This window comes from Carlito syrichta, unplaced genomic scaffold, assembly GCF_000164805.1.
Source record: "Carlito syrichta isolate Samal-C Ts95f unplaced genomic scaffold, Tarsius_syrichta-2.0.1 Scaffold309783, whole genome shotgun sequence".
Lineage (NCBI taxonomy): Eukaryota > Metazoa > Chordata > Mammalia > Primates > Tarsiidae > Carlito > Carlito syrichta.
In genome coordinates, this window is record NW_007253879.1 from 123,401 (window position 1) to 138,229 (window position 14,829).

The 14,829-nt window shown below is 36.5% G+C and overlaps 1 protein-coding gene across 1 annotated transcript in view; it reads left to right on the plus strand.

Moving 5' to 3' along the window:
• KPNA5 (karyopherin subunit alpha 5) overlaps positions 1-14,829 on the plus strand; it is a 45,468-nt gene that overhangs the window by 28,071 nt on the left and 2,568 nt on the right. The window contains exons 8-13 of the mRNA XM_008067827.2: positions 2,441-2,540; positions 6,988-7,151; positions 9,382-9,460; positions 10,535-10,660; positions 12,212-12,339; positions 14,240-14,418. Coding sequence (XP_008066018.1) covers positions 2,441-2,540; positions 6,988-7,151; positions 9,382-9,460; positions 10,535-10,660; positions 12,212-12,339; positions 14,240-14,418 — 776 coding nt within the window. The remainder of the gene's footprint in view (positions 1-2,440; positions 2,541-6,987; positions 7,152-9,381; positions 9,461-10,534; positions 10,661-12,211; positions 12,340-14,239; positions 14,419-14,829) is intronic.

Genomic DNA, 14,829 nt, shown 5'->3' on the forward strand with positions numbered 1-14,829 from the left:
TTTTTTGATTTTATAGTAGAGATGAGGTCTCGCCTGCTCAGGCGGGTCTCGAACCTGTGGGCTCAGGCAATCCACTCACCTCAGCCTCCCAAAGGCACGGGATTACAGGCTGAGCCACCGAGCCAGCTTAATTTTTTTTTTAATAGAAGAGAGTGAACCCACTCCTGCAGGTTCTTTTTATTTTTATTTAACTTTTTATTGAGTTGGGGTCTCACATTGTTGCTTATGCTGGAATGCAGTGGCATACTCCTGGCTACCACAGCCTCAACCTGCTGGACTCAGGCCATCTTTCCGCCTCAGCCTTCTAATAGCTGGAACGACAGGCGCACATCACCATGCAAAGCTAATTTTTTTTTAGAGATGAGGTCTTGCCAAGTTGCCCAGGCGGGTCTTGAACCCACGGGCTCAGGCAATCCACTCACCTCAGCCTCTTAAGGTGCGGGATTACAGGCTGAGCCACCGAGCCCTGCTTGCAAAGCTAATTTTTAAAAAATTTATTGTAGAGATGAAGCCTCGCCAAGTTGGCCAGTCTGTTCTTAAACTCCTAGGCTCAGGCTATCTTCTTACTTCAGCCTCCCAAAGTGCTGGGATTATAGGCATGAGCCTTTGTGCCCAGCCACTTCTATAATTTCTATCTAGTTTTTAAAATGATGTCTGTCTCTTTATGATATTCTCTTTTTGTTGAGACATTATTCTTCAAGTTTCCTTCAGTTTTTTTGTCTATAGGTCCTTAACTCTTTTGCGCATATTTAAGATAAATTTAAAATCTTTGTATAGTAAATCCTGTGTCTGTGGTTCCTCAGGGACAGTTTCTTTCAATTTATTTATTGTTTGGTTAATGGGTCACATTTCTTAATTTCTTTCTTTGCATACCTTATAGTTTCTTGTTGAAAGTTGAACATTTTGATTATCATAATATGGAAAATGGGGAAGTCAGTGTCTCCAGGTCTTTACAGACTGTCTCTAGGCTGAGCCATGCCTTCAGTGCTTTGCTTTTACTCCCTGCTTGTGCTGAGCCTAAAGCCCAACCAGGGGTGGAAGCTTAAGGTCTCCTCAGATTTTATCTGATGATGCACTCTGCCCTGGCATGTGTGTGGTTTTTCAGATTGTCTAATACATGTGGAAGCTTTCCAGATCCCTCTTTCATCAGAGTCTCTTATACCTCAGTTTTCCACTTAGACTTTCAGTGTGGTGTTTGCCTCAAGAATATCCTTTGTCGCAGGCTTTAACATCTTGCTCATTTTCCTTGTGATGTTTTTAAGGAACATTTCTTATCTACATAGCCATATCTACTTTTCTACCCTGAGAGAATTCCCAGTTAGGAAAAACAAAGGTGAAGTCCCTTGCATCAGTTTTACAGGGAGTCAAAAGAGGCAAACACAATTCCCTGGAAACCAGGTCTGTTCTGCTCCCTCCGGAACCAGGAACCCACAGTGGGAACCCAGGCAACCCTCTCCAAGGCTGCTGTCATGCTGGGGAGAGCGTTGGGCAAGCCAGAAAGCTTTCCTACCACTTTTCAGCCCCTTTTTGGTTTAAAGTTCTCTTAGTTGCCATAAACTCTTGATTATCTTTTGGAGTTTTGGTGAACTTGATCCTGACAGTGTTTTCAAGTTTTCTGCTGTTTCTGGGAGAGGTGGACCTCCAGAGTTCCCTTTTGTATCATTTTTGCTTATGTCACTCTAAAACAGGGATTTTTTTTTTACCCTAGGTACTCTGTACTTCTAGCAGGTTTGTGGAGGCCCTTAAGAGGTTAACAAACTTCTGAAATTGCATGCAAAATTTTGGTGTATGTGCTTTTTTTCTGAGGTAAGGGTTCATTATGGTCTCAGTGGGGTCCACAACTCTAAAGTTTCAAGAACTACTACTTTAGGGGATCTCCTATTTAAATACAAATAACTCAAACATAACATTGTGTTGAGAAGAAATCTGTAGAACTCCTTAGGAAACTGAGAAGAAAAATTCTTACTTTAAATACTCAATTTCTTAGGAGATACCAGACATCAAACCACATCAAAAATACTAAGACATGCACAGTCTGTTAAAAATAAATAGAACTTCCCTTGTCAATAGGCAGTCTTTAATTATATCCTGTATTTATTGCTTTCTGAATTTGTATTAAGAATTGTTTTCATAATTAAAAGTGACCTAATATTCTTTTTATTGTATGTAGAAATAGGTACGTTTCCCATGCCACCCTTTATTTTAAAAGTGTTTCATGATTTCTTTTAAGAATCCATTCAGATCACATATTCAAATTTAGAAAATAGAATTATAATGTTTATTTTTGTTTCTGAAAACAATGAATTTTAAAGTCTCTTTTCCTGTTTTATCAGTTTGACTAGCTTATAAAATATATTGAAGAGAAATTTTATGATAGTGGAAAGCTAAAGAGGAAAAATGAATGCATAGTGACAATCTTTTTTTTTCTTTTTCTTGGCAGGTTATTAACGAATTCAAACAGACTTACAACCACCAGAAATGCTGTATGGGCCCTCTCAAATTTATGTAGAGGCAAAAACCCTCCTCCAAACTTTAGTAAGGTGTGAGAAAATAACACAGATTAAGGAATGTTTTTCTTTATTGTAATTATTTTCTATATTGACTAGACAATATTTAGATATACACAAAACCCAGAACATTTACAGTGAATATGACATTTCCCTTCTACTCTTCCTCCTGCACCTCAAATTCCTGTGCCCAGAGGCAATTGCTATAAGCAGATATTTTTGTATCTGGGTGGACTTTAGAAATCCTCTAGTCTAGTTCTTTCATTTATAGACAATTGACATCCCCAAAAAGGACTTTCCCACATAACTTTTTCTCTTAGATCTTTTTTTCATATCTACTAATATTTTGTCTCCAGGTAGATACATTTTTTTGTTTGTTTGTTTGAGTCGGAGTCTCCCTCTGTCACCCAGGCTAGAGTGAAGTGGCATGCTCACAGCCATCGTAGCCTTGATCTTCTGGGCTTAAGTGATGTTTCCACCTCAGCCTTCCAAGTAGCTGGTGCCACAGGTGCACACCACCACGCCCGGCTAATTTTTTGATTTATTGTAGAAATGAGGTCTCGTCATGTTGCCCAGGCTGGTCTTGAACCCGTGGGCTCAGACAATCCTCTTGCCTTAGCCTCCCAAGATGCTGGGATTACATGTGTGAGCCACTATGCCTGACCTGGAAGATGGATTATAAATTAGTTAATTTATTATTATTAATTTATTAATAAATTCCTAGTTTAGTTCTATTTCTTACAGTACTGTTAGATTGACGGTAAATTTTTAGACTATCATTCTTCTTCTTTTGAATTTAGTGTCTATGTGAACTAAAGAGACACATGACTAACACTAAGAAAAGTTAAAAATTTCTTAAAGATCTAATGATAAAGTTTCTGGTGATAAAAAAATTATAAGCTTCTAAACATGATACATGAATTAGCCTTTTATTTATACTTTTACCATTCCAGATTTAAGAATTCATGATTTAGCCATTTTTCATCTAAACCACAGGCATGACTTAAAAATCTCATTGTACCATGGTCTGTGTATCTTTTATCATACCCTATGGCATGTTGTATATTTAATCATAGTTCATAAAACTTTCTCAACCTTCTATGCCTATATTGTTCCATATTTATTAATGAATACATAATATAACCAAGAAACTCATTTAAAGTATTGTAAGATGTGTGAAAATAAAATACAGAACAAAATTACAATTTTAACCAGAAATTTGGTTGAATAAGTATGTATCTTAGGGGATGAAGTTTTGAGCAAGGTGTACTTCGCAGCTTGCCAAAGAAGAAAAGTTATGCATGTTTCTCATTTCAGCTCATAAAATATTCAAAACACATGAACTCAAGTGTTGAGATTTAATAACATTTTCACTGCTTATTGAAGTTAGTTCTTAAATAAAACTGGCTCTTCCCCACCCCCTACCCTTTTAGCTGGAGGTAAGTACAAAGAGGTATAGTATATTTGGTACTGCTGCCTTGATTGGGCCAATGTGCCAATAATTTTACCCACCATTGCTTCTGTACCTTTAATGAAAATGTCAACAAAATGAAAAAAACCAGTTATCTATCAGTATTATAATGAAAGTAGTTTTGATATCACACATCTCCCAGAAGGGTTCTAGAAATCCTCTGGTGTCCATGGACTGCACTTTGAGAACCACTGGTTTGGGACACACTTCTTGTAGATAACTATTCGACTGATGCCCTCATCTCCTTTGTTTGCTTGGAAGTTACCTTTTCCATGAGCTCTACCCTGACCACCACATTTAATAATGTAGTCTGTCACTGCCCTCAGTCCAAGTATTTCTAAACCCCTCATTTTACTCTTAAGTTTTTCCAAATTATCTTTTAACATAAAATGTATTCTCTTATTTATTATGTATATTGTTAAAAAAAGTTTTTTCCACTAAAAGTGAACTCTTTAGAAACATGTAACTCTTTGTCATCTTTATTTACTGATGTATTCCACATTTATGAAATAATATAATATTATAGGGTTTAAGACTTGGTAGGTAAATTTTCTGTGATCTTTTTGAGAGACTTTTCTTAATCATTCACTTTTTTTCTGAAATTTTCATTTCCAGAGTCATAGTTTACATTTTTAAGAATTATTTTTCTTGTTCTCTGGGTGCTCATCTTTATGTTGAATTCTATTCTTTTATGGACCCAACAAATTGACTTATGTATCTGAGATTTTACAGTTTTTTTCAAGTGGTCTTTTTTTCCTGATATCTCTGTTTCTTTGTACTTTTTTGTTTTGTTGATGGTTTATTGTTGGTCTTAATCTCTTCCCTATTCATTTATCTGATGATTTTTGCCTCTTTGTATAGATTTAGGAGGAGGCACCAAAAAGCTGATTGGGAAATGAGTGTGGGGCTTGTTTTCTCATGGGCTCATTGTAGGACAAATGGGCAGCAAAACCATATTTTCTTTGAGGAAATCTAAATTGCAGTCTCTTTTCTGAGACCTTTCAGTTTTTCCAGAGACAGATTTTCCATTCTTTTGCTGAAAGGTGAGTAGATAGGGTTGAGGAGTAGAGAAGGTAACACACCTGGCTACTGGATGCCTAGGAACTGGCATTGGAGGAGGGCCAGAGGTTCTCACTAATCAGTCTGAAGACCTAATCTAGTTTCCAATTCATTGCTTCGTTTCAACCCCTATTGTACTTGATATCCTAAAGTTTAGTGTCTGTGATTCACATCTTGTTTTTTCTTCTTCTTAAAGTAAAATAAACCTCTAGTCTCTGGTAGCATTGAGAATGCAAGACTTGCTTTCTTATTCAGATTTTTAATTTTTCTTTTCACTTTAGCACCATCTTTCCTGCCTTCTGTGATACCTGGTGCCTCTGATTTCTGAGGCATTTGGGAGTGAGGGTGAGGGAATAAATTAGCTTCCTGCTTATTGGTAGCTCCCTCTCTTGGCAGTAAGGTTTCACTTTTCCTTCCTCTTATAAGTCAGTTCCTTTATTCACTTTAATCTTTTTGCATTGTGGGCAGAATTAAAATGCCTACTGGTTTTTTCAAAGTTGGAATTTGTATTTCTGTTTATTTTCCTTGTTTCTGAGAAGACAGTACAACAGAAATGTTTTACTTTGCTCTTTTAAAATGAAAAATATATAGTACTTCATTTTTTAAAAACTCAGTTAACAGGTATAAATCAGCACCTTTTTTTTTTTTAAACCCCGAACCTTATATTTGCTTTAAAAAAAGTTGATGTCTCTTTTCAAGAAAGAGGCAGTTGGCAAAGGTGGGAGCACAATTGTTAGAGAAGGATCCAGTTGTGCTGTTGTTGTTTTTACCAACTTATATATGGACATACCTGTTATGTCAGCTAACTGATTTGTGTACCGGGATCCTGGCACCATCCTTAGAGGAGAGGCTCAGCAGAGATGATAGCTACTTTCAGAGGATTATACTTTATATACTGACAATCTTTGACACAGAGGTAAAGGGAAAACTCACCTAAAATAATAGAACATAAAAAAGATATCATCACTTTTTATTTGTGATATATATAATTTTAACAGAGAGATGATGGGATATGTTAGGTTGCTGATTTAAAAATACAACTTTAAGGATTCTAGCATCAGTAGTGATCATGGGAATAAAAAAGCCAACATCTGACTGCTTCCTATATGTCAGACATGGTTTCCATTCTTCCTAACTTAATGGCACCAGATTATCCTTGTTTTACAAATGAAGAAATTAGGGTTTAGAGATGTTAAGTAATTCTCCCTCAGTCACATAACTAGTTAGCAGTGTCTGAACCTAGCTCTGTCTGACAGGAAGACTAGAAGATCATAGAATTTATCTTATTTAGTTTCTCTGTTTACAGATTTGAAAACTGAGTCTTAGGGCAGTGAAGTGGCTTGCTCACTCAGGGCTGATTAGTTGTGTTATTATTGCCTGAGGGATTAGAAGTCTCTGTTGTCTTGTGTTTGGTTTTTAGTTGAAGATTTAGGATTTTGTTAAGTTAGGAAGAAATATAGTTGTCTAGTGACTTCTATTTTAAGACCCTTCACAAATGTATTTATTTTTGTATTTTCAATACCATTGCTCCTTAAATGACTATTAAATGTATTTCCAATAAAGTACATGTGATGAGTACAATGAGACTTATTTAAGTTAGACTGTGCTTCATGATTATTATATTAAAAACTTAACTGAAGCATTTGAGATTTTTCAGTTTGATTTTTCTTTTTTGTTGTGTGGATGATTTGGACAAGAGATTCTAAATATATATTTTATTTATTTTTTAAAAATCTTTACCATGTGTCATTCAATATAAAGGTTAATAGGAACATGATCAGTTTCACGTTCATATATCTAATCATAGTTTTTTGAAAAATATATTTTAATTTTTCTAGTATTTTTATGGCATTAAATTTTTGTTTTAAAATGAAATTATATGCTTTTCTAAGGAAACTTAGGATTTAGCTAGAGAAAAAATTTAGATATTGGCTCTTTCTTCCCTTGCAGGTTTCCCCTTGCCTAAATGTCCTGTCACGATTGTTGTTTAGCAGTGACCCAGATGTATTAGCAGATGTGTGCTGGGCCCTTTCTTACCTCTCCGATGGACCCAATGATAAGATTCAAGCAGTCATTGATTCTGGAGTCTGTCGAAGATTGGTGGAACTTTTGATGTAACTATCACTTATGCTTAATAATTGTATGATTGTGTATTAAGTTTAGCAATTAAAATAATGACCTGATAAACATCTTGAGAGTCAGTGTCTTCAGAAAGAATTAAAATGCTATTGCCCTTACACCTAACAGGATAGCTATAATTCTAAAAGTTGACTCTTAAACTTACATCTTATATCGTGTAGTTTGGGTTATTTTGTAAATTAATTTCCTTAGCTCTGTTTATGAATAAGAGCAAATTCAACAAGTATTTATGAAATGTCTATTATCTGCTAAGATGTTGTATGAGACATTGTTAATGAACTATAGAACACAATTCCCGCTTTCACAGAACCAAAAATCTTAGTTTATTATCCAGCATAATAATTAATTTGAGTAAAAGTTCATGTAGTAAACATCATTTAGAATTTCACTTGTATTAAAGATAATATATTTATCTTTGCTGGGCTATTAGAGCTATTTTCTTTAAGAAGCACAGTTTTTTTGTACTAAGAAGTTAAAACCCTTTAAGAACACTTGTTTTAAAAAGATGTTATAGCTTCTTCATCCTCTCACCTCCTTTTAAAAAATGTGTTATCTTTCTTTTTTGTCAAAAAGCCATGGGGGTAGGCTCAAAGGAAGTAGGTGGCATAAGGAAGAGGAATCTGACAGGATCTGGGACTTTAGCATGAGGACAGCATGGATGAGGTGGACACGTAGGTCCAGTGGAGGGACCAGAGCCCCAGCTTGAGGATGGCACCCACCAGAGTGCGCAGACAAGCAGGCTGGAGCAGGGATGGGAGCCAGCACATCATGGGGTAGCTGCCTAGCTGAGTTAGAAGACTGGCCATGTAGAAGGAGATTCGGAGGCCAGACGTGGTGGCTCACACCTGTAATCACAGCACTTTGGAAGTCCAAAGTGGGAGGATTGCTTGAGGCTGGGAGTTGACACCAACCTGGGTAACATAGCAAGACCCTGTCTCGACTAAAAATCAGAAAATTAGCTGGGTATGGTGGCACAAACCTGTAGTTCCAGCTACTCAGAAGGCTGAAGCAAAAGGATTGCCTGACCCCAGGAGGTCAAGGTTGTGGTGATCCATGATCATGCCCCTGCACTTCAATCTGGGTGACAGAGTGAGACTCTGACCAAAAAAAAAGATTAAAAAAAGAAGAAAGCCCAAATAATCGGATGATTCCAGATAGAACTAGAATCATCAGTATGATGCATGGCTCTTAACACAGATATGTGTAGAGAAAGGAAAATATATATATATGTGTGTGTGTGTGTGTTTGTGTGTGTGTGTACGTAAGTGAAGGAGTGTGTTTTCTTAAGGGGTCTGAGAGCAGTAACACTCCTATAGTAATAAGCTGAGCACACTGCATGTCCAGTCTGTTTCTGAGCACCACTCTCCATCGAAAGGAACCAGGGTTCTTGGAGAAATGACTGATGAACACAGAAAGTAATGAGTGCTCAGAGAATGGAGAAATGTCAAAAGAATACAGAAGCCTGCTTGAGAGGGATCTCACTGTCCAAATCTGGGGTAATTTAAGCTTTGAAATAAATTATATTAGGGTATAATTTATTGAATACAGTAGGAAACACCATGGGACCACACTAAGATACGTAGATAGATAAGGCATGTTGTTGGAATGATAGTGTTAGAAAAGCAACGTTGGTAACAATACTAGTAATTAATATTTCAGACAGCATTAAGAGATGCTAAAACTGGTGGTACAATAAAACTAAGTTAAGAAATGGAATTTTTACACAGTCTCAAAGTATTCTCTTATAAAATATTAATTATCAAGGAAAAAACGGTAATGGTAAAGTGGAAAAGTCTGGCAGACACCATCTTAATTAGTGACAGAGTTCAGCACCACTGAGGTGTAATGAAAAGATTATAGCATTTGTGATATGCCAGCCAGAAGTATATAATCTGGATCTTAATCTGAGGAAACATTGGATAATCCCATATATAACTGTCTTATGATCTTCAGAAATGTCAAAATCATGACAATCAAGGGAAGACCGAGAAACTGTTCTGGATTGAAAGAGACTGAGAGATGTGAAAACTGGATGTAGTGCATCATCCTGGATTAGATGCTCTGTTATGAAAATTTTATTGGGATAATTAGTGAAACTGGAATAGTATTTCTCAGTGAAGAATATATGGAAGTTTGTACTATTTTTTTGCAACTTCTATGTAAATTTTAAATTCCTGGCATTTTGGTTCATATCTTTATTTTTAGGCACAATGATTATAAAGTTGTATCACCTGCATTAAGGGCGGTTGGTAATATTGTGACTGGTGATGATATTCAAACACAGGTGAGCTCAGACTTTATCATAATACATTGTTAATGTAATGAACTTTAAGAAATGTATTTATGTTTCATATCACTTGATTACGTATTAACCAGAACTTTAGCATCATCATAATTGTGTATGTGTATATGTCTGTGTCTTGGAGGATAGTGGGATGTCAAAGAAGGTGTGATGTCATGTGTGCCTTTAGATGTGAGGCACCATCTTTCTTGAATTCTCCATTGCTGTAAGGATTAGAATCTCCTTTGTTTACCACTTTAAAGCATATTTTTATTTTAGCCTACATTTATTTTCAGTTTTAATCCTTTAAAGTTCCATTTAGATATTCACCAAAGTTAGTAAACAGTTGACCTTTGATAATTACTCATTTAAAATAACTCTTTAAATGGAAATGCCTTTCTAAACATACACTGCATTTTCAGCTGAATTTCCAGTGACTTACTTTATACATTCCTCACCAAATAAACTTAATATAAATTTCTGGGATATTTTGAATATAGAAACATAATCTTGGCAATGGAATAAGGAATGTCAAGGGACAAAGCACAATATATTTCTTTACAAAAGAAGAATGGAACAGTAAAAAATTTTATGAAACAGACTAATTCTATACCCTAGGATTTCTTAATGGTCATAGAGTAGACACTCTCAAACAATCTGATATGTATATTTTTTCCCTAATACATTTGGCAAAACTAGAGGTTAACTCCTGACCTCGGTCACAGTGTCTTTCTCCAAATAGTTATATTAGTTTATTGGGATCCTATCAAGCTTCTTGAACTCTAAGTGCATTTGTAATTTAAAGGAACCTGTGATTTGCATTTTAGTGCTTGAGAATAGGATACTTCCCACCCTGGCATGAGACAAGTTTTGGAAACAGCAGGAGCATAGACAACAGCATGAGACAAGTATTGGAAACAGCAGGGGCATAGACAACAGCAAGTGCTCAAGTTTACTTTAAGGGGAATTTTTCTTAATTTTATTTTTCAGAATGGCTTTTGTACTTCTAAATAATTCATTAGAATTTTATGTAGCTAATTTACTATAAAATTTTGTTTTATTTTTAACGTGTTTTAGGTAATTTTGAATTGTTCTGCATTACCCTGTCTCTTACATTTATTGAGTAGCCCAAAGGAGTCAATTAGAAAAGAAGCCTGTTGGACTGTTTCTAACATCACTGCTGGAAATAGAGCTCAGATTCAGGTAAATACCTTTCAGATCTGAGAACAGAACAGGAAGGTCTGATAAGCCAGTTTAGACAAAAGCCAGCATTTTATCAGTGATTTTTTTTTAAGTGAGTTATTTAAAAAGATGCTTTAAAAAAAAATCCTGGGAAGTCTTTTAAAGAACCTGGCTTTTCTTTTTTTCTAAAATAATGTTTGCATGTACTATTCTAGTGAGGAGTAGCAATTATATATATATAAATGCCTAGTACAGTGGCTGACACATGATGGTCTTTAAAATGGAATTGTTAGCTGGGCTTGGTGGCTCAGCCTGTCATCCCGCGCCTTTGGGAGGCTGAGGTGAGTGGATTGCCTGAGCCTGCGGGTTCAAGACCCACCTGGGCAGCAAGACCTCATCTCTACAATAAATCCAAAAATCAGCCGAGCATGGTAGCACATGCCTGTATTTCCGGCTACTCGGAAGGCTGAGGCGGAAGGATCGCTGGAGCCCAGCAGGTCGAGGCTGCGGTGGCCGGAAGCGGCCACTGCACTCCAGTCCGGGCGACAGAGTGAGACTCCAACTCAAAAAAAAAGGAATTGTTTTGCCTTAGTTTTACATGAGTTAGGCAGGGGCCTTCTTCTCAAGGCTTTTGATGATTTATTAGGATTCTATCAAGCTCATTGAGTCAGTGATCACTTACTCATTTTGATCAGTCATGTGCTTTGTGCCTTATCTCTAAAATTTATATTCTTGGCTCGGCTTGGTGGCTCAGCCTGTAATCCCAGCACTTTGGGAGGCTGAGATGAGTGGATTGCCTGAGGCCATGGGTTCAAGACCAGCCTGGGCAACTTGGCAAGACCTCTCATCTCTATAATAAATGAATAAATTAGCCGGGCATGGTAGCACGTGCCTTTATTTCCAGCTACTTGGAAGGCTGAGGTAGAAGGATCGCTGGAGTCCGGCAGGTCAATGCTGGGGTGGCCGTGAGTGTGCCACTGCACTCCAGTCTGGGCGATGGAGTGTGATTCCAACTAAAAAATAAATAAATAAATAAAAATAAAATTTGTATTCTTTTATTTTTTGGTCTTTAAAAAGCTAATTTCCTTTTAAAAAGAGAAAGTACGTAAAGTTTGTTGACAGATTAGAAATCAAATATTTGCAAATGTATTTCCAAAACTCCTGACATTGTGAAACCACTGAGTTTCAAGACTCTTCTACTTGGTAGTAGTTTAGAAACAGTATTTGTTTTTTTTGTTTTGTTTTTTTGTTTGAGTTGGAGTCTTACTCTGTTGCCCAGACTGGAGTGCACTGGCTGCTCCCGGCCACTGCAGCCTCGACCTGCTGGGCTCCGGCGATCCTTCCGCCTCAGCCTTCCAAGTAGCTGGAACTACAGGCGTGTGCTACCACGCCCGGCTCATTTTTGATTTATTGTAGAGATGAGGTCTCGCCAAGTTGCCCAGGCAGGTCTCGAACCCATGGGCTCAGGCAATCCACTCATCTCAGCCTCCCAAAACATGGGATTACAGGCTGAGCCACCGAGCCCAGCTAGAAACAGTATTTGTACTGATTATGCATTTTTCTTCCTCTCAGGCTGTTATAGATGCAAACATTTTTCCTGTTTTGATTGAGATTCTTCAGAAAGCAGAATTTCGCACCAGAAAAGAAGCAGCTTGGGCTATAACTAATGCAACATCAGGAGGCACTCCAGAGCAAATAAGGTGTGATCCAGATTTTTAAAATTGTTACTTCTAAAATATCAATGAGAAAAAATTGGAAAAAACATACTTTTTATTTATGGATGAAACTAAAATATTGTTTCTGAGTCAGTTTGATAAACATTTTTAATATAAAAAGACAGCATTATATTTACAATGCCTAATTTGTTTTCATTTAAATTATAATTAGCATCATTCTGGTAGGCTATTTATGAAAAATCAAAAATTAAAAACCTGCCAAGGAACAGTCTTTGTTAATTTGCAGAGTACATATCATGAACTTTAAATAATTTTTAGACTACTAAAGTCACAAAAATGTAACTTGATTATATAGAAATGGCAAATAAATTTAAGCATCCACTTATTTTAATAAAATTTAAATAGATGTTTGTCTACATGGTAACTAACAGTCTCCTGATAGGTTGTTACCTCGCCTGTGGATAGTATCTTAACTCTTATTATCCTTTTTTAATATTAGATTTTTGAATCGAGGCCTTTTTTAGTTTAGTCATTCCACTGACAGCATAAATAGTAGGTACATGGACTTTTAAGTCAAACAGGTTTCCAATCCTGCTTCTTCAGTAAAAGTTGTGTGGTCTTAACCCTCTAATCTAGTTTCTTTGTTTTTTTAAATGAGTTCATAATGGATAGTGATGGTAGTATTGTCTTTGGGTTCACATCTGTGTATTCAACCAACTGCAGATCAAACAAACAAAAAATAACAATGCAACAATAAAGAATAATACAAATAAAAATACAGTGTAACAACTATTAACATAGCAGCTACATTGTATTAGGTATTATAAGTAATCTAAAGATGACTGAAAATATACCAGAAGTTACATGAAGTTGTATGTAGATACTATGCAACTTTATAGAAATAAATTAGGCATCTGTGGAGTTTGGTATGGAGGGAGGGATGTCCTGGTACCAATCCCTCATGATACTGAGGGGCTGTATCTTGTTCTTTTTTTTTTTTTTTTTTTTGAGTTGGAGTCTCACTCGGTAGCCCAGGCTGGAGTGCAGTGGCACACTTACTGCCACCCCAGCATTGACCTGCTGGGCTCAGGTGATCCTTCTGCCTCAGCCTTCCAAGTAGCCAGAACTACAGGTGCATGCTACCATGCCTGACTAATTTATTTTTTTGATTTATTGTGGAGATAAGGTCTTGTCAAGTTGCTCAGGCTGTTCTTGAACCTGTGGGCTCAGGCAGTGCCCTCACCTTGGCCTCCCAAAGTGCTGGGATTACAGGCTTGAGCCACTGCTCCCGGCCCTTTGTTTTTTTTAAGTCAAGATCTTGCCCTGTCATTCAGCCTGGAGTGCAGTGACATGGTCACAGCTCACTGCAGCCTCAATCTTCTGGGTTTGAACTATCCATCTGCTTCAGCCACCCAAGTAACTAGGATTACAGGTGCATACCACTGCACCTGACTAATTTTTTATTTTTTGTAGGGATGGGTGACTCGCTGTGTTTCCCAGGTTGGTCTAGAACTCCAAGGCTCAAGCGATCCTCCCAGTTCTGCCTCCCAAAGTGCTGGGATTGCATACTTGAGCCACTGTGCCTGACCTGAACCCTTTTCATAGTGCTCATGTATCATATAAAAGCAGGCCCACATACCTATGTATATTGTGTGTGTATTTTGTAGTATTTGCAAAACTATCTATTACTAGTTATGTTAAATTAGAGAATAGGTAAGTAAAGAAGTTTTTTCAGGTTTCTAGGTAAATGAAAATTTAAATGAAATGTTTGAATTTGTGCAGGAGTACTTTTTAATAGTACTTTGGATTGCCTATATAATATTTCACTATGAAGAATATTTGTGTCATTGTCATAAGCAGTATTTATTTAAGTGTTTTGAAATCTTTTTTTTTCCTTTGCCATTTCTTTTTTTATCCTCTGAAGGTATTTGGTAGCCTTAGGCTGCATTAAACCACTTTGTGACCTTTTGACTGTTATGGACTCCAAAATAGTCCAAGTGGCTTTAAATGGACTTGAAAATATTTTACGTCTTGGGGAACAAGAATCTAAGCAGAATGGAATAGGCATTAATCCATACTGTGCTCTCATTGAAGAAGCATATGGTAAGTAGTCAGTTCTTAACTATCTATCTGTCATAGACATTTCCCCCCTCTAGTTCCATAAACATTTTTTGTTGTTAAAACAGTATACTATAGTTTTAAAATAAGTTTCCCATACTTTTATTACCCACATAGTTTATTTTTGTTGTTTACCTTTCTTCTTACATTGTCCTTATGCACACATGCTTTGTGTTTATTCAGTTGTACTGTATGTGTAGTTTTGTGTTCTACCTTTTAATATTTTAGAGAAATTTTACATGTCTATATAATTTTTATTGATTATAATAGTCACATGTTATATTAAGTACAGTTTTAGCCATTTGAGTTCAGGTTTAACCATACACCCATTGTTGAACATTAGTTTGTTTCCATTTTGTTTATCATTTTATATATGCCAACATAAGCATCTTTCTG